The following is a 25965-nucleotide window of genomic DNA, read 5'->3' on the forward strand; positions in this document are numbered from 1 at the left end:
TTTAACACAAATCAATGCTAATCTAAAGTAGTCAGCATGTGTGGTGTTTGTCAGTGTTTTTGGGTACGTAGAGGGGTGCCGTGACGACAGAGTGTAACTCACGTGGTGAAGGCTGGGTTGTACTTGGCTCCTAAGTAGTAAGAGTACAGGTTGAACATGCCAATCATGAAGGCCACAAACACCATGATGAAGATGACCATAAATTTGAAGATGTCTTTGACTGTGCGTCCCAGAGAGATCTGAAGTGGGCCAAAGCTCTCATTGGCCGGAAGGATGTAGGCGATGCGTGAGAAACTCAGTACCACAGCAATGGCGTACAGACCCTCTGAAATGATCTGGGGGTCTGAGGGCCGCCACTTGTTCCTGGCTGAAGAGCAAAAGAGATGATGAGTTAGACTTTGATTTATTATTTGAAGGATGGCCAACATTTGTTTTAAAATATGGACTTTAGGCTGAAAATGTACCCACATTTTTTTCAACCTTTTCTAAAATAACTGTGGGATTTTAAGCATTCACACATGGCTCTTAACTTAAACTTTAAAGTGGTCCAAAATTGGTTAAATAATTCTTTCTACAGTGCAAAAGCCAACTTTTGTGGAAGGGTTGAGTAGCTTGAACATTTGATTACAGTAGGATCCAACTGTTTGAAAGAAATGTTCCTATCTTGGCTTAAGGAAATCTGCACCTCCATGGAGGAGAAGTTATAGCAAGAAAAGTTGGAGGGAAGAGAGAGGGGGAGAGGGAGAAGCAGGGGGGAAAGCAAAGAGTACAAGAGTGATTTTGTGGGTAGCCAAAGATATGAAGGATAGTGAGTCCGGGGAGAAGTTAGAGCATAGACCAGGAACATGAGGGAGGATCAGCGAGAGGCGCACAGTCCGACATGAAGAAGGAAAAGATAATTGGGCTGAGATCGATAAAGAGAGAAAGGCACAAACAGGAGAAAAAAAAGAAAGTTACAGAATTAAAAAATAATTTATCTTACAGATTTGCTGTTAGATTATTACATTTTAGGACAAAGATAAAAAAGTATACTTTCTGATATGGAGAGTTGCAGTTATATACGACACATTCATCTATTTTGTGCATTAAAGGTGTCATGACAGAGTCAGACCACTAGATGACAGCACTGATGAAGGTTGCCTTAATAGGCCACTAAGCCATCTACAGTCCAGTCGCCTGAGGCAGCGTAAGTGTTGTGTGACGGGGTTTCGGAGTGGTAGTTGTTCATTTCATCATGTATCTTATTCAAAGCACATATTCCCTCAAGATGTAGACGGAGCAGAGCAGATGAATAATTTTCTGAGGGGCTTTTGACTATTGATGTATTCCCCTCTCGTTCTTCTAAATTCAATCACATCTTTATATTTACAAAAGACTCACTTCTCTTTTTCCTCATCTGTGGAGAATAGACGCTGCATGTGAAGCAGCTGAATTTAGTGTGTTGTCACATTTAAGACTTTCCAGTTTTTTGTTATTGATTCTACACACACACACATATACTATATATATATATATATATATACACACACACACACACACACACACACATATACTGTATATATATATATATATATATATATATATATATATATATATATACACACACACACACGCGCGCGCGCGTTACATATTGTTTTTTGGACCTCATCAGTTGCAGCACAATTTCTCAAGCACCTGAAAGTTATTACATCTTCTCATGTCATGTCACATTGGCATTCCCTGCTGAAAAATGGTCAGAGAGACAAGTATTGAAGTAATTAAATATTTTGTGCAGCAGGTGTGAGGTTTTTTTTGTCACATCCATAGGACAGTTCACAGGAAGGATGATAACGATATTATCTGTACAAACAAACAGATACAGCTGATCTCAGTAATCTATAATGGGAAATAATGGGAAAAAAACCCAAATGTTAGAGTTCTACGAACCGAAAGTAAAGTAGGCGATTTCATCAGGCAGTGAGGCATTGCTGATGTCCTCGTCCGGTACGTGCATGTCCACATACTGCTGTGCTTTGGATGCTTTGAGGAAGGCCATGAACCTTGCTGTGAAGGATGCCACAAATATGGACAGCATACCGAAATCCAGAACATTCCAAAGATGCATGATGTACTCTCTGGGCCCGTCGCTCCAGATCTCTTTACATTCTGACCAAATCATGCCTGACGAAGACACACAGAAACAAACTTTTGTGTAAATACAAGAAAAAAAAATACAAGTAGAGACAGATGCAATCATGAAATTATACAAGTGCAGGCGTGCACACACACACACACACACACACACACACACACACACACACACACACACACACACATAAACATCAATACATGTGGAAACACTCAGAAATATCCACTCATAGCTCAGACGTATGCGAATACACCCACTAGTTGAAAACCCTAATTTCTTTGACGCAGTCCCTCTCTATAAAGGTATTATGAACCCAGAGAAAATTGCTTACTGAAAAGGCACACTCACACTCAGTATAATCTCCAGAACAATTACTGGGCCTTCACAGCAAGCTGCTGGAATTACAATGACCCTTTTCTAGCTACACCATCAGAGGCACCTCCTGCCAAAAATTGCAGTGAATGAGGAAAGACTAGTGCCATTACATGAAAACAAATGAAAACATTAGCTCAGAGAACCACACCTGTAATGGTATTATGTGTGTTTGGATGAAATTAACAACATCAGCAGATGTGAAGCAGCTGAGGTCCGACGCAAAGACCTTTGGGTGTTTATCTATCTTCCTGCTACTTTTACTCCAACCTCTTCTTCTACTCTCATCCATCTCTACAAACCATTGCCATGTTTTCTTTACTTCTTTCTCCCTATCCCTTCCCCTAACGCTCCCTCAGCACCATGAGCACCACTCACCATGGCTTCACGTCTGTCTCCATATTGCCCTCCGGTGTATTGTTAGGACTCAGCATGGCCACTGTTTTACCCAGTCTGGAGGGGTCATGTTGCATTCAACCAGGAAATATTTATGGAATTCTGAATAGAAAAGTTTTCAAGAGCTTTTCTGAAGCTCTTTATTTTTTGAGAAACTTTGCATTAGCATAAAAAAACTTTTTAAACCGTGGTTGGAAAACATTGCCAGCTCTCCCTGTTACAATTTTATATTCATGTAAATCAAATTTAAATCAAAAACTCATTTGGCAGCTCACTTGCATGCTATATCAAGGATATTTCTGGTGTTTTAGGATATAAATGCACCTCATCAATAATAATAAATGAGAAAATTCTCCATGTGTGCAACTCACCCAACACCCACTTCATGATCAACATCTCTGTCCAAGAGAACTGGGTGGTCTTGACCCTGAACACCTGCCGCGGGTGGTCTGTAATGGTCTCATTGGGCAGGTTCTTTACACCCTCAAAGCGGTCAGAGGCATTGACCACCAGCAGACCCAGGAAGATCGTGAAGGAGACGGCATGAGCCACAAACTTCATGAAGGGGCTACGCAGGATCTGACCCAGCTGGAGGCAGCAAGATGGAGGAAGACAGTTTAGCTTTGGTTGATAAACGTGAACATATCACCATACGATAGAGAAGAAAGGATTTCACAACTGTCCCAATTCAATCCTAATTACTATTGGACTATTATAGCAACGCTGTTACTTTTGCCATAGCAATAGCACCCTCTGCTGCCACAAGTAGGGATTTAAGGACAGTGGAGCGTAATATTCTGTTGATGATCAGAGTAGCAGGGCTGGTAAAAAGACTTTGACGTGACTGAGACAGAGAAAATTGAGTTATATTGCTTCTTTAACAGCTGAAACTTTTTTTTGACCTCATTTTTTCCTACTGACAGGAAGTACAGCCTGATGGCTGTTTGTATCTCCTTGCTCCATACATTTATGGTTACATTTTTGTAATATTTAAGTCTTAGGCAAGCCTGCTGGATGATTGGCAGCTACAAGAGTAAGGTACAAGGAGTTACAAATAACAACCAGCTTTACTTACAGGCATCCATCATCTATCCATTCATTTTCTATACCGCTTATCCATTAAGTGTTGCTTGAGGACGGGGGCTGGAGCCTATCCCAGATGACATCGTACTAGAGGCGGGGTTCACCCTGGACAGATCTCTAGTCCGTTGCAGAGCAATTAGAAGCTCAGTATCTTGCTCAAGGATACTTTGACATGGTCACCAGGGGAAGAGAGGATCAAACCAGCGACCCATCAGTTGTTAGCCGGCAACGCTACTTTAGAGCTATGCCACCTTACTTCCAGTCAGTAAGACTAAATTATATTTATGACTATTGCACTCTTGAGAGTAATAAGATCAGACGCTGCCTTCCAAAGTCCGTTATGAATCACTGATGAACAATTGTAGGTTTTATAAGGCGTCAATGCATTGGTTACTTTGTGGCTCAAAAACACTTGAGGTTTGGGAAAGATTCTGAGAGTTTGGCATAGACAAAGGCACCTTACAAGTCATGGGTACCCTTAACTCCCAATTACCTTTAACATTCATATCATTTTATGACCATCTATGCAAATGTTTTTGTGTTTGAAACTTGACAAATGTCCAGCAGTCTGAATGATCACTGGACCTGTGCAAATGGCTGCAAGTAGAACCTTGCTGAATATTTCCTTTATTGCCAAAGGAAAATATTTCAAGATAGTTGTGACAAAGCTGTGGTTAGGGTTTTGGGTAAGTTGATGGTTTGGCTTCAATCATAAATGAAAATGTCACATCCTGATCTCTTGCTAGTAATTACCAGCTTTGTCACCAGAACAGCGGCTGCAAATATCGTCGTTATTAAAACAAATGAATGAAAACAGCCTTCATAGCATCAGAGTTGAGACTAGGTGCCAAACAACTGGATTTGTAGAAATTCAACTTTAAACAAGCCACTGCACACAGAGACGAAAATGTGCCTCCCAAATGCACATCCACACACAAATACACAGAGACACATACACACACACACACTTCCAGATAACCTCAACATTTGCCTCTCTCTAAACCTGCTGTGTTCAATATTAACTACCCACAGGATATCTCTACTCTCTGCATGCACAGTGACACATTAGGTCTGATAGCGGTACCAGCAGCACACACATTCCTGAAGCATGTAGGAGAAGGTTGTCTGCTGAATCTTAACCCTGCAAAGCCATCCTCTAAACCTGCTGCCCTTGGGACACCTCTGCCTCCAGGCTGCTGTGTGAGATAAGACTGATTCATTTCACCCCTCAGCTTAAATGAGATGGTCATCCAAGATACGGCCACCTAGTTTTTCAAGACTGCAAACCCCACAGGTTGTTTTTTTTTTGTTTTTTTGTTTTGTTTTGTTTTGCTCCCAGTGTGACGCTAACGAGAGTTGATCCTCTCTCTTCCAGATGCTGGCTGCTGGAGACATGCAGACTAAATAAAAGAGGTTTAGTGTGAAATGAAAACCTCACAGGGCCAGAATGAAGCTGCTGCACACTCTCTTATTCTCCAATATTTTTCACCCGTGAGAATCAAGACTGACGTACAATATCTGCAGTGTAATATCCACTGAGAATTATAATGTTGCTATAGGAACTACCTCTCAGATTGAACATATTGCATGTATCATAAATCTCTTTTTAGACTGATTTTGCAGCAGCTTTGAACACAACTGACATCACTTATTCCATCGGTGATGAATGAATGGTGACCCTAGCTTTTGACTATCACTTGTTGTATTTCTCTGTGTGGTGACCTGGGTTTGTATCTCCCAAGAGGTTTCAAGGTACAAATGGGAGCAGGAAAAGGGCACAGATGCAGGGGGAGGAGCCAAAGCGACAACATGAATAAGGAGCCTTCATGTATGGAGATATTACAAGAGCAAATTGAATGGATGACAAAAGGGAAAGCAAGAAAAATGATGGCAATTCTCTTCCTGCTACTTTCCCCCTTCTTATTCTATGTTTCATTTCATTTCTGTCACTCAGGAAAGGCTCAAAGTTATAAGTGCAAACACATTTTCAATTACCCTCAGCAGGCTTTTTTTTTTTTTTTTTTTTTACGACATTTCCACCTTCTTATTTTCCAAATCTGTTCTCATCCTTGTCACATTCAAAGCACTGCATGTTTTTTTTCTCTTATGTCAATTATATCCAAGTTTTCTTTGTCTGACTTCGATGTCTTTGGTTTTGTTGTTTTTGTTGTTGTTTTGTTGAGCGATAAAACATCAGCATCTCTTTCATCTCTCCCAGCTGATGTGAAATATAATGGAGGTCCTCATGTTGAGGAGTCATAATGGAGAGTGTTATGAGCTGTGAGGGGTGAGTGATTGATGAGATGAGCTGAACAAAATGGTATGATTAGCAGCAGGTGTAGGTGAGCACACACAGCACCCAATCAAACAAAACACATCAATGCTGCAATGTGCATCAGCTGCATTCAGTCAGCCTCTATCTGTTCCACGATCAGTTCATCTGATCGACCTTTCAGTCGCTGCTGAGCTGCTGTTACATTGTTATAAATGATCCTTTTGGTCTCTCTGTTATTATTATAATTATTCACTCTCTGTTATGGATGGCCAGATTATTTAATGTCTTTCTTGGTATATTATCATGAGATATTATGCATCCGATATTAGTTCATTACTGTTTCATCGTTTCTGTTTGCTCAGCTGCATCAGAAAATGCCAGACTGTGACACACACAGGCTCACTGGTTGGTGGATTCCTAATTAAATGTAACCAGACAAATACATGTGTGTACAGATGTGCACACACAACCACACATGCGTACACACGCACGCACACACACACAAACACACACACACACACACACACACACACACACACACACACACACACAGGTAGATTAGAAGCCTCGAGTGTCTCATGATTGAATCCATGTCTCGATGAGATGCTCTCACAGCATTTCTGCTCTCTCACACACACTTGACATGGGTCGCTCTCCCTCACTTAGACGACAAAATAACAAATTCATCAATCACACATCAGATGAACCACTCGAAGGTCCTCAGTGTGGTTTCTGAATCTGACACACAAACACACATGCAGACACGCACAAACACTCACGTGCACATACACCACTTGACGATGGAGAAGAGGATTAGAGGATTATCAATCAAGCTGATGAGCAGATTTGCATATCCGCTCAGTCAGCTTCTCTGTGTGTCCGTCATACGATTACATATTATAATTTACCTGATGGAGAAATAGCTCAGTGTTCCCCTTAGGCAAATAATGAATTAAAATGTTCATGTCTCAGTAACACTTATTTGTCCAACCCTTGTGGATCTAGACTGCCATTAAATCTGATGTTATAAATAGAGGCAAACTTCTTTGGGAATCCTGAATTGACATTGCCAGTTGTATTGTATGACACTTATCCCAGCCTTTACCTCAAAACACCAGCTGCCTGCTGAACTGGAAAGTGTCAATTATTGAATTGGCAGGAAAGAATCTGGTGGAAGACAAGCTTGAAATAATACATTCACACAATGCTGGACTGATGGGAATAAAAAGTGTCTGACTGGGAAAATTGACATGAATGGACCCTCATGTCAGAAACAAACATCTCGGTAAAGTCTGAGACCATTTAGTAACGTGATTTGCTGGGTCGATGTCATATACGCAGAAACATGGAGGGAAGAAAGTCCTGTTTGGTTGATGGTAAGTCATGTTTGATTAATTCATGCACCAAATATCATTTTGAAATCACATATTTGTGATAAATATTGTAATAATTATGATAATGCCTGGGAGAAGAGTAACCAGTTTAAAAAAAACAACAACTTTTTTTTTGGGTGAAGTCACACACATTTCCAGAATTTAATCACATTTCTTTTCCTTGCTGTTGTTGTTTTTTTTTTTAAATCTATACATCTGGGTTTTATGACCTGAAGTATGAAAAGAGCCTCTATGTTCACTGTCCAATAATTTACATACAAGCTTCATCTTGTTCACATCACACAGCAATCCAGAGGCGTTCCCAAGATGGCTGCCAGTAGTGAGACTTTGATGTGATACAATGTAGTTCGTATAACTTCGAATACAAACCAAGTATCTTCTCCTCTGGCGGGCATACAAAAACATCTGTCCTCTTCTAACCCAGAACATTTATTTTTGAGAAATGATGAGCATTCATAGTGTCATATTCATACCTTGCTACATGGAACAATCCAGTAGGCAACAGCCAAGAAGGGCAGGCCAACAGTGACACCCAGCACTGTCCAGCACTTCACCCCAATGGATTGCTGCCTCAGACCAGGAAGGTTTTCATACCAGATAGTCAACAGCTGCTGCTGGCAGTTAGGATGGGCAACAAACTGGAGGGAGACAGAACAAAATGAAAGGTGATGGAAGAGAAGAAAGCCATAGGTGCCATCATCAGGGGTATTTTCACAGGAGCAATTGTTGCCTTTACTCATAAAAGATTTATAAATATTTCTGCCACTGTGAACCTCCATAAACCCTGACATCATCTCTGGCAGCCACACTGAAATGACTCAGTGATCACACAGCAGTCGAGGGGTGGCTTGTCTACTGTATCAGCCTGACAGCAGAGACACAGTTATCGTCACGCTCAACATTTAACAGATTTACCTACATTACCAATGTTGCTTAAAACATGAGCAAAAATCAGAAAGCGACATGAAATTTGCTCTCGTCTTTCTTTTAGGTTTCATAGCTGTGTACATTTTACTGTGAATACATACAAAGTATGTGTGTGGATTTTTTATTTATTTACTACATTACTATGAGCAATAAGTGGCTGCAGTCAGGCCACAGTGGCCACTAACGAAGGCAGAGATACATCAGCGGAACTAGAATTAATTTGGATCCCATTTCAGTTATTATAAAGTTAATATAAAGTCCAACAGGTTTGTATTCCAAGTTGCCATTTGGCTGACATTTATACAAGCAGGTAAGAAAATCAATTAGAATGCAAAAGAAAGCTGGCTGCAAATATGAACATTCAGTCCTGAAGCATTGTAGCTTCATGAGACAAGGCTTTCCTGCCATTTCAGCATCTGTAAATGACTTGACTCTGAGAGAGGAAGTGATAAATAAAAGCCACTCCTGGTGTGGCCTGGCTGTTCAGGAGACAGAGGATGAAGATGGATGTTTTTGTTCCATCTGGAGGAAGGATGTGGACAACGGAGTAATCGATGCTCAGTGGGAAATCACCTAGTGTCACAATCAAATTCTGTTTTTGTGTTTTGTTTTGTTTTGAGTTCACAGCGATATCCTCTGAACATCTGGTGACTTCTGCCCTTTTCCTTGATCTCTATCAATCTTTCCCACCCCTTTACCATCAGCCTCAGCCATCACGTTCAAAGAGCATTAATCTGAGCTGACAATTGGCATCTTACCCTCTGCTAGTACCCCCCCTACACACACACAGAGTCACTATATTGAGAAATTAGGAGAGAAGTGCACACAATGGTGCACAGTCAAGACTGTAGTTAACATAGTTTCCTACTGCTGTCCAGCGACTCCCTCCACCTCCTGACACGTGACACTTCTCCCCTGCATGCAGCAAAATGCTTTACACACAGTCCTGCTCCACCTGGTTTCCATGGCAATCTATTCATCCCTCTCCCCTTGCCTTCAATGTAATTTGGTCACACACTTTTGTACAGTATACTTGCCAACACATACACATACTGTATATTAACAAGAACACACATACACAAACTTGAACTTGGGATTTAGCTGGTGATAGAAAACGTGGGACATATGAAGGTCATTTGGAAGATGAGAAAGAGAGAGAATGTGTTTGTGTGTGTGTGTGTGTTTGGTTTTTCAATCAAACTTAAAAGGGCACATGTCACTCTGCTGCTCACTGACCTCCACTAGCTCTCCGTAGCCACTGGAATCAAATGCAAGTCACTAATGCTTAAGAGTGACTTGAGTCGGTGCCCATCCACTTGAACTCAATCATGCGGGTATATTCTCCCTCTCGACCACCTTGCTCCTACAAGAAATGTTGTCAGGCAATACCTTGCCTTCCAGGAAATATAATTTCTTGAGTACTTGTTTGCGGTGCCCTGATGGAACTAACCTCTCTAGCACCAAGAACATCTTAATGAGTCTTATCTTCCGAGAGCACCTCTTCCTCCAACACCTCTGACACCTTAACACGTCCAACTCACGCTTAAAGTTCATTACTTGATCTCCTTCAACTCTCTCTTACAGTAGATTTAGTTTTTACTGACAGATCTTCTCCAGTAAACAAGCTTGAGTGCAGTTCCTCATTTTTAAGCTGCTATGGATGAAGACTCTGCCAAATGAATAAACATACACATACATTAAATATACATACATGAGCTCAAAGACCCTTGCTTGATTACACACGTATAAAAATTGCTACAAAAAAAAAATTTCATCTCACTTTACAGTATATTACCAAAATAGTCCTCCTAAAAAATATGATGAAATTTAAAATGTGCTATCGTAAGTGTTTGGGATGTTTACTGCCTTTAAATAAGGATGTTGAATCTGTCTGGTAATTGTTAACTCTTGCTAGTTCGTGTAATACTGTTTATTCTTGTTGATTTTTGTTTTTCAGAAAAAAAAAGATTCATCAAATGATTCAGTGACTGAAATGCACATCACGTGACACAAGTTGTTAACACAAGTTAACACGCTTCTAAGTGTTCATGTATGATTTGAAGCTGAAAGCAAAACACGTTTTGAAATCAGACGGTAGTGTTCCACGAATGTCCAGCAGTCATTTTCTCCGTCTGTTATCAATATATGGAATATGTTGTTCATTTTGTAGTTTTTAGGGGCATCTGCAGATTATAATAAATACAGGGACAAACAAATAGCTGGAAATGCATTGGGAGAGTGCAGACTCCTGCCAAAGCTAATGGCCCATTACTCTACTCAGTAAAAGTAGGCAACTAAAACAAGCATATGTGTATATATATATATAAAATGCCTACATTTGCAATTTGCCTTTGTAAGAAGGAGGAAACTTTTTAAAACACTTAAATTTGATGTACTGACCAACTTAAGTTGGCAGCAAGAACATCAAGAAATTGTGAAGGCGTTTTCTTCTTTGACTGCATTGGGTCCTACAGTGCTCACGCTGCTGGTAAGAGAGTGTTTGTACACTGCATCAGCTTCACGGGCCACCTTATAGACATTGTCTGCGTGAGTGAATCATTTAGAGATCTGATCTATGAGTCTACCCCTCCACCCAAGTTTCATTAAAATCAAATCCTGCCAGCATACACAGAGAAACAAACAAACAAACAGAAACATGCCCTCCTTGATAGAGGTCATCTCTATTTTGTGTTGTCTTCAGATTGTTGTCCTCAAGTGTGGAGGCCGCTGTAATGCAAAGAGAAGTCTCATGCTCAAGGGCAGAATGATTTAAGTTATTTCAACAAGTCTTCATACCACTTCAACAGAGTTTGACATAATGGGAAAAGCCCCTCTTCACTCTCTTGCAGTAAGTTACATTAGATCAATACCAATCTCAGGAGGAGGTTAAAGCCAGAAGGCAATTCATGATACAACTGCAGTATCTTGCAGGAAACCAACATTAACTCCTGGTAGGAGATAGGAAATGATTCCACTAACTATGGTATTAATCTGATTGTGGCTCCATCCTGTGCTCTGTTTGAAATACCATCCATTACTCTCGTTTTCCCTTCATACGCTCCTTTTTTTGTTTTCAACTCTTTACCAGCAGGAACTGCATTACATCCATTAAGATAGGCCCAGATTTTGAGATGAGAGGCCTGATCTCCAAATTTTACCTTGTGTGTGTGTGTGTGTGTGTGTGTGTGTGTGTGTGTGTGTGTGTGTGTGTGTGTGTGTGTGTGTGTGTGTGTGTTGGGGGGGGGCAGTCCACTAGCTATGTTTGGCAAATACCAAGATTAAAGGACAGTGTCATTATAAAAGGCGTAAAATAAAATAGCAGGTTTAGCAAATGAAAGGACTAAAATCTAAACTCTGGCAACGTGACTGACTGGAGATTTTTAGTTAGATTAATAAACATATTTTGACAATATTGTGACAAGATGCTGTTATGACATACAACCAAGATCTCGGTCTTACAGATGACCTATGTGATGCTCCATTAGTTTCAAAACACAAACACCCAAAACAACCATTTCCAACCATTTTTCTTGAAATCTGATTTTAAACTCACCTGGATTGCAACCCCCTTTTTGGGAGAAGATTAATTTTTTTTCCCAATGATTTCATCATCAGGATAAATATAAAGGGAGCAATTTTTTCCTCTTACCTTCTTCACTTCATACTTGATGGCAAGTTTAACGCGGCTAAGGCAGGGTCGGTTGTAGGGGCTCGGAGGGCACTGATCCACGTCACCGTTCAGAATGGCCTCTACTTCTTCTGTGTCTCGACAAAGATCCAACACACCCACCACAAAGTCCTTACACTGCATGGATAGCTTGCGGTAGTCATTCTGCAGGAGAAAACCAGGTTGTTGAGTGGAATGGGTAGAGAGAGACAAGAGGGTAGGAAGGAAATGTGCAGAGACAAGAGAGGGAAAGCTGGAATTAGAAGATAAATTTGTGAGTCATGTCACTGACTGTTAATGCCAATGCGATTTTCATCTGTATACACTTGAGCATCACAAAAGGGAAGATTCCTCCGATAATAACAGTCCCTTCAACTGCTTTCTTTGCTTTCTGTTTTGTGTCTTTTTCTGGTTCTATCGCCTCAGACTATTACTATTTAAAAACAGAGGGTCTTGGCCATGTCATGGTCAACTTACCTGACTCTGGGTCTACAGTACTAGCACTCTCATGCAGCCTTTTTAAAATGATTTCAACCATTTAAAGCATGAAATTGTTCCTCCCATCTCGCTCCTGCTGGGGTGCATGAGGGTCCTCACCTTTCCCCTTCACACATATTGAAATCAGAAATGCTGACCTCACAGAAAGAAGTATTCCCAATTGTAATTCACCTTATATTTGTTTTATAGCCTTTCCATTTTCAAAATTGTCTTTGAAACAGGAGAAAAATATCTATTAACTGTGGTTGGAATGCATTTATATAAGTTTTGTCTTAAGGCAAATTTGAAGCTTTTTAAGAAATAAAATATCTTTCTCAAATTCTTTGTACACATGAGGAGATAACGTGAGAAAGTGCATCAAATCTAAAAATAAAATCTAGTCTTTGGTTGTGGGATAAAAAGAAAACATGTCCTATGTCGCCATCATATATTTAGCTGATAAATAAAACTGTGGCGTGTCCAGATTGCTAAGCCTGCACAAATGAGGGGCTGCAGGGTGATAATCTTTGAGACCGGCTAATGAAGAGAACAATAATGGATCTCTTGAGGCACGTGGAACCATGGATTATTCCTGAAAGATATGATGATCAACCTGAGGGACACAGTGTATTATGGATGTCATGCTTTTTCGTTTTCTTTTTGACAAAGAAATGAATGCATTTTTACCGTGATATTATCTGTTGATGTGAAGAAATCAAAAGTTTGGATCAAGTAAGAAAAAAATTACTTTCAAAGGGAGTGATCTTAATTTAATCTCTGTACAAGGAGGGCTGGAATTCTATAAATGTCTCCCCTGTGTTTCTAAAAATGAGAATTCAATACAACAAAAACAAATTTGACATATTTTTACTGGCTTCAGAGGAGGTCTTTGTGAGGAAAATGGCTTTAATTACAAGAGTCGCAGTGTATTTGAACTTCTGAATACTGTTAAATGCATTACGGTTTGAAATTTGTGAGATGTTGTGATAAAATATCATCTTAAATGAGGGTGCTGAAAAGGCCCATAACTGTATACAAAAGCGGCAAAAAAAACCCATCCAAGAGCATCAAGTTACGGTAAAGCATATGCCAGCCCTTTAGGGACTAAAGTAAAAGACGCCATTTGGTGTAGCATTTCCCTTTTATGCTCAAAAATCAATAACAATCATGTGTTTGTTTACATTCATCTAAGGGCACTGCTTCAGGGCCCTGCATTTACTCGCTTCTTAGTCAATGATATTTGCATGTAAGGCACACATCAAGAACACACAGCCATTACACAACAGCACACGTGTGAAATTTCCAACACAATTCAAGGCCTGTGATTTGTGCCTTGGGGGCGGAGATAAAGGAATGGGAATGATGTTTGTGAGATTGAAAATGGAGACGGAGCAGTGTGAAGCAGGGTGAAAATGGTCACAGATGAGTGAACTGAAGGGGAAGGGGGGTTGGGGGGGGGGCGAGATGAGTGAACCAGGGGAGGAGGGGAGTTGGGGGGGCAAGGTGCTTCAAGCATGGTGGGAGGGTGAGTCGGGGGTGATGGAAGGACTGTGGAGTTCATGTTCCTTGAGCAGCAACTCTGACTCCACCTCTTTTTCATTTTCTCTATCGCAGTCTGTTTCACGCTATAGGTGTCTCAAATATTAGCAACATTAAAAAACAAAGTAGAAATTTGCATATAGAAGAACCCGAAATATAAAGGATGGAAATCAAATCAAATCATTAAAGGAATATTTAAACTGTGTCCGTCATCATCTTTCTATTTCATTGTCAAGTGAATTTTAGAAGATGAAATGTCAATTAGCCAAATTTCCATCAACTGGTTTGAGGCTAATAGTCTAGAGGATGTGTGTTTTAATCAGAAGACATAGACGCAATGTTACCAATGGCAGTGAATAGAGTAGAGGACATCTACCAGTTAAAAAAAAAAGATCTTAATGATTTTAAACTGAGCGAGCTCTTCTTTGATACCACTGAATATCAGCTATTTTGCATCTCATGTGGATAAAATCAGCTGGGGACACAGCCTGTCAGTCACATGAGTATTTGGAAAAAGGCAAAAACCACCTAAAGTGTGCGTTAAGAGTTTTGTTTTTTTGTTTTTTTTTTACAAGATTTCCAAGTTTTGCTACTTCAATCAACCTTGTTTAAGGTAAAAAAAAATCAACATGCGTATTAATATACACTGATGGAAACGTGACGAGTGTTTGTTTGTTTTTTTTTCCCCCAGATAAGGGGACTGCTAGGTTGTCTTGATTTGCCCTCATTAACACCTAGCATGCACTAGTGGCGGCATTTTATTTTGCCACTGCAAAAAGTGTGTGAGGTGTTCACACTTACCCTCTGTAGAAGAATAGAGGTGTCCCAATCTGATCATTATACATTATTTTACCATGTCATTAGTGTTCAGGGTCTTAGTTTAAAAATTCTGAGAAACCAGCCACAACGTGACTAGCAGGTACTTCAGGTGAATGTTTAGTGGCGCGTTCAACACTGAACAGGCCTGTGTGTTTAGGTTCGTTGCAGCTTAGATAAGCAGGGATATTTTGCAGAATCTGAATCTTGTGTGTATGTCAGGCTCAGTGTGATACTGCTTTGAGCACGATTGGATTCGGCGTATTGGAAAAACGTCTCATTCTACATTGACAGATAAGGAGACAATCAGAGTTTAAATATGTGTACCCTTTTTTTTGCCGTCAAAGATGAACAAATACCAAGTGATTCATAGAGCAGATATGATGATATGATATACCTTAGACTGTTTCAGCTGGATTGGTTTATCCTCCGGGGCAGGGTCAAAGCAGGTAAAAATATGTTGGCAAGCTGTTGAAAGTTATCAGGTATTCTGCAGTGTACCAAACTGCTGGGCCAAAAAAGGAGCTGGGGGAAATCTCCAATTAACTCCCAAAACATGCGGAATGTAACTTTTAACAAATTAAGGTCTCAGAACACAAAACCAAGCAAACAAAAACTCAAACACGGGTTTCATGTGCACTTGAAAGCTTCTTCGGTTAAATTTGCCAAGTCTCAGAGTAGAAGCGAGTAGCGCACTTCACAAATTCTCCAAATTCCAATAAATCATCAAGCAGGCCTGCATGTCAAGCAAGTTGACTGAAATATGATATATAAAACGTACAAGAAACCGTTGAAAATATAGTTTCATTTTTTTAAAAAAAATTACTTTAACTCTTGTCGACATGATAAGCTACATTCCTCTTGTTGGATTTTCCCTCAGGACCTTTAACAAGATAGTTTGATATTCTAAAACAATGACAAGACAATGTAGAGGAGGCTATCCTGAGACAAATAAAGCAAAGGGACAGAGGTAGGTGATAATGAAATGGTAATGAGACAGATGAGCACCAACACAACTCTGGTCCCTTGGGTGAGCCCTTCTCATTAACTTGTCTGGAAACGGGGAATGGGATGACGAACAGAAGGGCTGAATGACAAAGGTGGGGAAAAAAAAAGATGGGAGAATAGATTACAAAATGGAGAGAAAAAATTAAAAGAGGAAATTGTGACCAAACGTGGGCAGAGAGAGGAAGACCAATAAGGAGAGAAATTGAAAATCCTATCAGCCCATTATCTGATTGATCACATCTTTTGATCACGCTTGTTAAATTAATGATTTTTGTTATACATATAATTTTTAATGGATTTTTTTCATTTCTCATCACAATAGAAACAAGCTGTTTCTATTAAAAACCAAAATGAAAAATACAAAAATAAAATAATGGCCCACTTTTTTCCTTTTCCTTGTTTAAGGGTTGGGGATGCTCTGCGACAAAAACTACTATTTTTGCGTGAAAGTAAAACATAATTTGGCATCATTCCAACCTGACTGGGCCTCAATCTGGGGAAAACATTATTGACACATGCACTGGATACTACATGTCAATCACAATTGTGTCAAAAGGTACACAGACCTAAAAGGTAGTTTTGATTTCTTTGTAAAATTTATTGAAACAACTTTAAGTCCTACATCCTACACAGTAATGTGCCACTCATTTTGAAGTCTTACAAGGAAAAAGTGACAACACACTAAAAATAAACTAAACAAATGGTGAATATGACTGACCGAACTGTCTGTTGATAGTGGACAGAAGACATGGGAGTCTTTACAAAGATCTGCTGGGTTCACAAACAAAGGCAGGAAGTCCTGATTCAGCTTCATATTTCACAAGAATCCAGTGAATCTGCTTATGTTTACCCCTTTTTTACAATCCATGCGTGTAGGTTTGGACATGTCGAGTTGCATTTATGTCTTTTTGATTGTTTTGTTAATAAAGCTTGACCAATATCATTTTTCTTTCAGGGCCACAGTAGATTATGAGTAATAAAGAAAAGCAGTATTATCCATGACATTTAGTCAGTCAGATTGTGCTGTGGGTGGGACGTTGATTGAGACTGCAGTGTGCCGACCGCAGCAGAGACAAAATGACATACGTTCATATGCACTTTTCTTTTTTCAACATATAGAGAAATCAGTGATTCCCATAGTCATGATGTTGAACATCTGAGCTGCTATACAGATTTGCTGTTAAAAGAACACAATGAAAGAGTTCAATTTTTGACGTTTAAACATGATTATCTTCATGTGTTTTTGGATACAACATTGCCCTTAAAATAGATCTCTAACATTTTAGTCCATTCGACACAGCCAACTTTGTACTCCCTCTTCCTCTGAGAAACTCTTCCTTGTAAATAAGTGTGGTGGCTTTAATATCCAAAGCTAACTGATTGCAAACAGGTGTAGCAGGTGGCTAGGTGGCAGAAAATCAAGTCCTTCTCCCTCTCTAAATAAACCTGCCACACCGTGCAAGTGAGTGGGCTTGTTTTTGACCCCCAGCTTTCTCAAGGACATGAAGGCAAACAAAGCTGGCAATGTTGGAGTGTTTCTTGATTTTTTTGAACAAAATCATTTGTTTCCTGGTACATGATATTGCCCTAAAGATATTATTATATGTTCTCTTGAAGTTGACAATGTGATGCTTCAATCATGTATGTGTGTCGTTGGATGCTATGATTCAAATATGTTTGATCCAGCTCCTTCAAACGACTTCATTAGTGATCACACACACACTCATACACGCACGCCATGACATGTTTCTTGCCAATTTCCCCACGCAGGAACAGGGAGAACATGCAGACTCCACACAGAAAGATCCTGTGCTTGAGCATGGACTCAAACCTGGAACCTTCTTAGTGTGAGGTGACAGTGCTAACCACTGCAACACTGTGCTGCCCCTCAATAAAAGTCAATCGTGTTTACTTCTCTAGGTCTTGAGGGAAGAGTTTCCAGGTAAAATGTTGCTTAGAAGAGTAATAAAAGGCAGAAATGGGAAATCCATTCAAACTGAGAGTCTTGAGTCAGATCATTGGCAGGTACAGGTTTAAACATTGGCAGGCAGGGACTTACAAATGTTCAATCAGGTCACCTCTCTTGCCTTCATGTGAGGTCTGTAATCCTTAAAATGTGATTAAAACTATTTTCCAGGGTAAAATGAATGGTTTATTGTTCCAAAAATCATTAAAAACTGCATGTGTGTATCCAATAGATAATCCCTGTTTCACTGTCACCATCTTGCCAACCCATATATCTGCTGTATTAAACACGTGGGTAAATAGAAAACACAGAACTAAAAGGAGACAAACATACCTTGAATTCTGTCTCAATGTTGGCCAGCCTTGCCAGTTCATTGCTGAGCTCCAGGGCCGTCAACACCGGATCCTCGCTGCTGAGCGACAGGTACGCCGCACTGGCTAGGCCTTTATATGCATTCATCCTGGACCGAGAGTGACTGAACGAGTCCTTCTTTTGTTTCTCCACACATTCGGAGCACTTACAGAAGTAGTCATGTGGCCTCTCTATGCGAGCCCCTTTAGTCAAGAGAATATGGACTATCTCATACTCCTGGCAGTGAGCCGCCAGGATGATGGGTGTGACGTCATGTGAGAAACGGGTTCCGTCTTCATCATAAGCGTAGAAGTCATCATCACGCATCTCCTGCTCCAGAGGACTCACAGCCAACCGGAGACCGCCGCCAAAAGCAGGGTGAGCGAGAATGGCTTCAACAATACGGACATAACCCTTTGAAATAGCCAGAAGCAGGCCGTCTCCGATCCTCGCCAACCCATCTTTCTTTAGCAGCAGCTCTGTCACTTCTAGGTGCTCATTTCCCACTGCTAGCTGTAATGCATTCTGGCCCATGTAGTCCACACAATTGAAGTTGAGGGTTTTAGATTCGTCCAGCATTTTACGCACCACAGGTATGTTCCCGTATTCAGCAGCATCCATAAAACGTTCCTCTTCTGCAGTGAGGGCCGATCCACGCTCATTGAACATGTAGGCTGGTCCTCTTACTGCCTGGCGACGCCCCTTTTCCCTCAGCGTGGTGTGCCGGCGATGCATGGCCTCCACCCTGTAGGGTTGAGAGGAAATAGTAAGTAGAAAAAAAAAATTTAGCATTTGAGATTCAGTGGATGAGGTGACGGAGGATGGAGAGAGAAGGAAAGAAAGAGGGGGGAGGAACAAGAGATCAAATGATGGAAAGAAGAGGAAAAGACAGTATCATTAGTTACATTGAACTGATTGTGGCAGAACAAGAAAAACAAAGTAATTACTGTCTTTGGATGAGTATAGTTTGTGGACAGGGACTGGTCAAATACAATCAGTAGTGCTTAACACAGACTTCTCCCCTGACCTCAAAGAAACCACTTCAACAAAGCCTCTGCACCCCGAGCGAGATCAATGCACCGTTCGCAGGGTCAAAGCTCACTGAAGGGCCATTTCAGGTCAACACCTCTGATTGGCAAGTGAGAGATGAAGCTGTCAATGGAATTGTCTCAAGCATGATGAATATGAGTATTATGATTCTGGCTGCTGGTGAATCTGAAACACATGCAGACACACTGGCGTGAACACTGCTAGCCTCTTTAACGGAACATTATTTCCAGGGAAACACTGTTACATCCTACATTGGGCGGAGCACATAAAAATCTCCTTCATCTGTGGGGGGTATTTGAAACATAACGAGCTGTAGCTGGACTGGTAATTACCCAGGTTACTGCACAATACATTTCACTGGCACTGTTGTACTCTTTCTATTGTACTCTTGAATCACATAGATCTGTCAGATTGCTAGCATTCGTTTTATGGGCAGACTCTCTGACCCACTGTGTAGAAAAAAAGACACATGTTCCCCAAAGAAAATGGAAGAAAGACCAGGTGACAGAGCAGTGAAAGACATGGAAAACTGATGAAGGAATAGGAAATTGTTTGCCTGGACAGTTTAGTTTTTTCCACTTCAAAACAAGATGTGCATTTGGAGAAAACATCCACAAAAGCAGATAGTCAACACTTGTATTATAATAAAAAAAAAAAAAATCATATTATCTGTTAAGTCAAAGAAGCCCAATATATCCTGATAATATAAAAATGGGGGCGGCGGGGGGGGGGGGGGGGTCCTTTATCTTCCTCAAAATTTCATGGGATCTTTCTTGGCTCAGGCTCTACCACTCCACTCCACCAAGCTTCATGAAAATCAGCAAACAAACAAAACCTTACATTTAATAACCAATTTAGACTTAAAACCCAATCTATAAAATACTTCCATGTCTAGATGGAACAGAACAATTCACAACTACATTCTAGCTTCAATAATTTCAAGAATGACTGGTTATTACAATCCATAAATAGACTTTATCGAGATTTTCATAGATTATGATATAAACAATGGTCCATTTTCATTTTACCAAATTAAAATTAAGATTTGAAAGGTTTGGCTAATTGCAATGTAAGCATTTTGTAATCACTCCTTAACTTTTTGTGTGCGTGTGTGTGTGTGTGTGTGTGTGTGTGTGTGTGTGTGTGTGTGTGTGTGTGTGAGTGTAAATTGTGTGTCACTGCACCAAAGGCTGGACACTGAAAGAACAGGTGCAAATGGAAACACAGTTTCAGTGGAAATATTCCCTAGGGGGTGTCAGAGGATGTGGAACTGAGAAGATGAAGAGAGCACATGCAAGGCAAATCACTGCAGGACTGTATATGTGTATGTTTGTGTATGTGTGTGTGTGTGTGTGTGTGTGTGTGTGTGTGTGTGTGTGTGCATGTATGTGAGAGAGAGAGAGAGAGAGAGAGAGAGAGAGAGAGAGAGAGAGTGTTTGTGGATTTTTTTTCATATAGTCGTAAATCTCTCTCACACACAAATAATCGTTTGAACGTGTGTGGTGCAACACTAGGCAAGCATGTGAGTGACAGGATCGACACCAGCAGTCAGTATGTATGCAGCAGCATGCGTACACCACATACGTCATCACTGAAATGTGATGCAAAGCAATTCGACAGCGATGTAGGTGAAGAAAAAAAACGCCTTCATGTTAAATGCATTGTTTAATCTTTGATGTCATATTTGCTCATTTTAGTGTTTTAAAGCTGTATTGCTTTTTTAAATGCATTATGAAAAAAGTATAATTTCTCCTCCATCCCCCCACAAATACACACACACACACACACACATGCACACAGATATTTGTTAGTATTTGGAGGATTGCTCATGACTGAAGGGACAGTCTGGCTGCCATCCATTTGAGATAACCTCATCGTCAGGTAATGAAGGTTTCCATTCCTTCCATCAGTCTCCATCTTTCTCTCCATCCATCTTTGACTGTTTGGGATTCTGATCTGAAATACAATTTACCTGCATTATTTCTTTGTGGAATTAGACTCACAAACGAAATGAGGTAAGCAGGAGGGAGGTGGATGGCTGCGTGCTTCCGTGTGAGAGATAGACAATCAAAAGGATGAATGGGTGAGAGAAAGAGGAAAAAAATTGTATTCATTTGTACTGTGTGTGGCAAGTGGGGTTTTTGCCTTACTGACTGGAGAATCAACATAATAAAGTGAAAGTTGCTTAAGAGGTGAAGAAAGCTGTACAAGTGGGTCTTGACTCACAGTGGGATCTGCTGTTTCCACAGTGCGATCAATACGATCGACCAGGAACTTCTGATTGACAGCCCTGAGATCTACTTGGGTCTCTCTGGTAGTCTTTTGACTTGGCCTAACTCAATTGGATGAAAGCTATTTGTGGTATTGGATAAGATATTCCTCAAGGTTGCACATGCTCATTCACACACCTGCATGGTCTTGCTGAACTAGAGGTGAACTTTTGGTTTGATTTTTCTTTTAGCTCTCATCAATGTGTTTGTGGAATACTGCATGTATGTCAAGGGACAGAAGATGTAGATTACACTGGGAAATGTGTTTGAGAGTTTGTATTTGGTCTCCAAAAGCTTCACGCGAATAATATGAGGCTGGTGACTCCTGAAGTCACTGTGGAGGCAACATTAAAGTTTAATTCTCATGTGTAGAGGATTACCTGAAACACACCTTTACATCTCTGGAATGGCATCAAAATAACAACGTTTCCCAGTAAAATGCTGGATTCTCTCTCTGAACTGGACTATCGGCTACATTATTTCAACAGCATAGCAACTTGTGAATCGTAAGCTGGAATCGAGCCTTGGTTAAAGCCCGTCCCAAACATCTGTCATAGAAAAAGTAGAGAAAACTCTCCCATACAGAATAGAGTCTATAAAGTAAGGAGTCTATAACTCTTTGATCCATGGATCAAAGGATACAGGTGGAGAACAAGTGAGGCTGCGTGCTAAATTGCGAACATGCACACACACACACACACACACACACACACACACACACACACACTGTATTGAATGAAGGACATTAAACATAGTTTTTTGATATTAATCACTGGTTCTCATACTATTTTTAATTGGCAAACTTAATCAGTACCTCATTCACTCCTCATGCATGCCATCAAAAATGTTTGCATCTGTCATGAGAAAAACCCATTTAGATCAGTTTTATTTGCAGGGGAATTCTGCATCAACCTGTCCAGGGTGAACCCCGCCTCTCGCCCGTAGCCGCTGGGACAGGCTCCAGCCCCCCCCCCCCCGCAACCCTTAATAGGAATAAGCGGAAGAAAATGAATGGATGGATGGATGGATGGAATTCTGCATTTAAGAATAACCTGGCCATGAGCATAAAGAGGGTCAGCGACTTGTTGACGTGTAGCGGCATGTTTCAGCCTACACTACTGTCACATATGCTGCTCCCAATCGCTCAGAAACCATGTCCAATCACAAACCACCGCTCCTATTAACAGGAGATCTGACAGCAGGGGGAGAATGTATCCTGCCTAACTGCTAAAAGGTGCTCAAACTTGGACAAGAATATCAGCTACTGGAAGTCTTTTAAGGGAAGAATTAGGTTGAATTGCACTTAAAATGTTAAGAATTGAGAGAAAATAACAAAAGTAAAGTGTTTCTGAATACTCTACAGGAAAGACTTAAGTTCCTGTAAACCTTTCAGTAATTAACTCATCAAATATTGGGCTATACAGTAAAACCAAGACAGCAATATATTGCAGTGTTTTCTTTTCACGATGCTGTATCAAAATTCTTGCTCTAGTATAGATATTATAGCAATAAATCAAAATAAAATTGTATCATGACCCTAATGCGTCATGGTAGTTATGTCTCAGTGAGATCAGTAACAGTAACAATAGTTCTAATAAACTGGAATAGAAATTTTTAATGATATAAATGTTACTCAATTTCTTCATTGCCTTATCTACATATTTGACTACCAAAGTGATACATCGTTAGGTGGTATCTTCTGCCCAATTGTGAAAAATTACACAATTCAATTTAGGTAATGTATCCTATTGTATTGTGATAAAATCAGACCATGACACATCTGACATCCTGAAGTCTTTGCTAAACACGTGCAAGTCACTTATATTCTGTTCAATTCACAATTCACAACCAACCAACCATGTAACCAGTAAAGTAGATTAAACAAAAACTGGAATGAACTGGTTTGTCACCATACTGAGGATACGAGTTAAAGAAGTTTCAACTTTATCAATCAACCTACTCCCACTTCGCTCACTTCATCACACACCTTTGAATGCAGTCAGTTGTTCATTTTCGACATCAAAGTGACTTGCTCACCATATTGGTAATGAGAACCAGGCATCTTCATCCACTCCTAACGCGCACGCACGTGTGCGCACGCACACACGATTGCTTCCAACATTTAGCTGAGCCAGACATCAGTTGAAGAACACACTTCTCTCCTCTGCTTGGCCTTTTAAGCTGAACGCTGGTGTATCAAAGAGACAGAGCAGAGAGGATCAAAGAGCCAACACTGGGGCCTGCCGCTCTCAATATCTGATTGTCCCAGCTAAACTGGCACTGCTCCATGAAGAGCAGTTAAATGTCATCATTTATGTCCAATTTGCCTCTGTGGATGCTTCCTACATGCATGCTCTGGGCTCATTTCAGTGAACGCTCTGGAGGACTCTTATCTCACTGTTAAGTAATTAAGTATGTAGTACAGAGAGAAACAGGAGAATATGTTTTCAAAATGACTGAGAGGTTCCCACTCAGGGTTTTATTAGAGTGTGTGATGAGTGTGAAATTGTGGGGTTTTGCTAGCTGATGTCTAGTCTTCTCCAGCTCAGCGTTATATACAGTACACCAAGGTCTCCATCTAACACACACAAACACACAATCCCTGTTGACAGCACTCATGCACCGGAACCAATCAGGAGGCTATCTGTCTCAGCTAGCAAGGAGGCATATGGGCTGTAGTGGAAAACCCCAAAGACTGACGAATTCATTGGAACCCACACACCCATCACTCCCTCCCCTTCCTTATAGCTTGTGCATACATTCATTTAAGATGGACGCAGCACACACACTTTATCAGCAACAACAGACAGACACAGTAATAGGATAAGGTTGGACTGTATAATCATATGATTCCTAAACACAACATTTATGACACAAATACAACATTTAAGCAGGTCCTCACAGAGGAAAATGTCAACTTATAAGGGTTCCTTCTGGGAGGAGGAGCAGTTGCAGACGGGCAATGGTCCCTCTGATGTCATCATGAAGACAATGTTGGTCCATGACTGCACAATAAGGTAAATATTTGTTCTCCCAAAACTTGTTGACGTTCTGGTTACATGCTCTTAATTAAACCAAATAGACAAATTGTTACGTCCTTGTGCGTAATTGCAGCGTTTCCCTGGTTATCCATTAGTTAATGTAGTTAAAAGACTTGCACTTTCAAGGCCGCTAAATTGATTGCTGGTTTGTTATCTTAGACAACAGAGGAATTAAAGTTGATGTCAGTGTTGATCATTAAAGCAGGACTTACGTTTGCCGGGTGTCTGAGTTGAACTCGGGGTCTATGAGCTCAACAGGGTGGTGGTTACCATAATCCAGGCACTCCGGAGCCCGGTGGAGTCTCTGTCCGCGGTGCTGAAGACGCTCAGCGTTCCCCGCGCCTCGTCCACTCCGGTTAGGAAAAGGGTCATCGTAGCACACTGCATCTAAGCGCACATACTGGCGCGAGCGGAATGGAGAGCCGGTATCTCCGGTGCGCTGGCGGAACTTTGGCGGTGTGAAGTGTGGGGAGTCCCCGGGTTGCCGCTTCTCTGGGGACGAGTGAAGACAGTCCGGAGAGGCAAGGTAAGGCGGGTCTGTGTCCTCTAGAAGCGGAGAGGCTGAGGAGAAGAGGTCTGGGGGCCGCGGAGCGGGAGGAGAACCTTGGGGGAAACACACAGACGGAGGCGGAGAGGGAGGCGCTCTCTCGCCGCTGTCGCTTTCTTCCCCTTCGTCAGACATCGGAAGAGTTCGTGTACAGCATGCACTTCAAATTAGTACAGTTATGTGACAGACATTGCTAGTTATTTGTCAAAGTTTAGAGCGTATAAGTTTCCTGCGAGCCGCGCAGCAGCGTTGAGCCAAGCTCCACCTTTAAACAAGAGTGCGCACTGGAGAGCACCGGGAGTGCGCGCGCAGGGTGCCAGCCCTCTACAAAATGAAAGAAAATGGCGAGAAAAATAGTTTAACTTGCTCATGGCATCGAGCAATAGACAAAACTTCTGTTCCATATATTAGACAATCTATCTAAAACACCGAAAACGTGCCATACACACTCCCAGCACTGTTTATGATAAAGCGTTCCGGGGTCATGTTTGGTAGGAAGAGAGGGGGAGGGAGAGGGAAGGAGGGAGGGTGGGTGGAAAAGGGAGGGGGCAAATTGAGGCTTTGGGTGGTTTTGGGAGTTAAGGGGTTAACATCGTCGTTGGCCAATTATTGGCCCAGACATAATTTTCTTATTGGTTCCAATTAGATTAAACAACAC

The 25965-nt window shown here is 40.9% G+C and overlaps 1 protein-coding gene across 1 annotated transcript in view; it reads right to left on the bottom strand.

Moving 5' to 3' along the window:
* trpc7b (transient receptor potential cation channel, subfamily C, member 7b) overlaps positions 1 to 25533 on the bottom strand; it is a 47033-nt gene extending 21500 nt beyond the window's left edge. The window contains exons 1-7 of the mRNA XM_086221604.1: positions 24973 to 25533; positions 18382 to 19144; positions 12225 to 12407; positions 8122 to 8286; positions 3268 to 3484; positions 1927 to 2160; positions 103 to 367 (exon numbers count right to left, since the gene is read on the bottom strand). Of these exons, the coding sequence (XP_086077730.1) occupies positions 103 to 367; positions 1927 to 2160; positions 3268 to 3484; positions 8122 to 8286; positions 12225 to 12407; positions 18382 to 19144; positions 24973 to 25442 (2297 nt within the window). The 5' untranslated portion in view covers positions 25443 to 25533. The remainder of the gene's footprint in view (positions 1 to 102; positions 368 to 1926; positions 2161 to 3267; positions 3485 to 8121; positions 8287 to 12224; positions 12408 to 18381; positions 19145 to 24972) is intronic.
* Between the last annotated feature and the right edge of the window lie 432 nt (positions 25534 to 25965).

This window comes from Aulostomus chinensis, chromosome 13 (genome assembly GCF_037954235.1).
Source record: "Aulostomus chinensis isolate RoL2024-O1b breed Wild chromosome 13, RoL_Achi_v1.0, whole genome shotgun sequence".
Taxonomy (NCBI): Eukaryota; Metazoa; Chordata; class Actinopteri; order Syngnathiformes; family Aulostomidae; genus Aulostomus; species Aulostomus chinensis.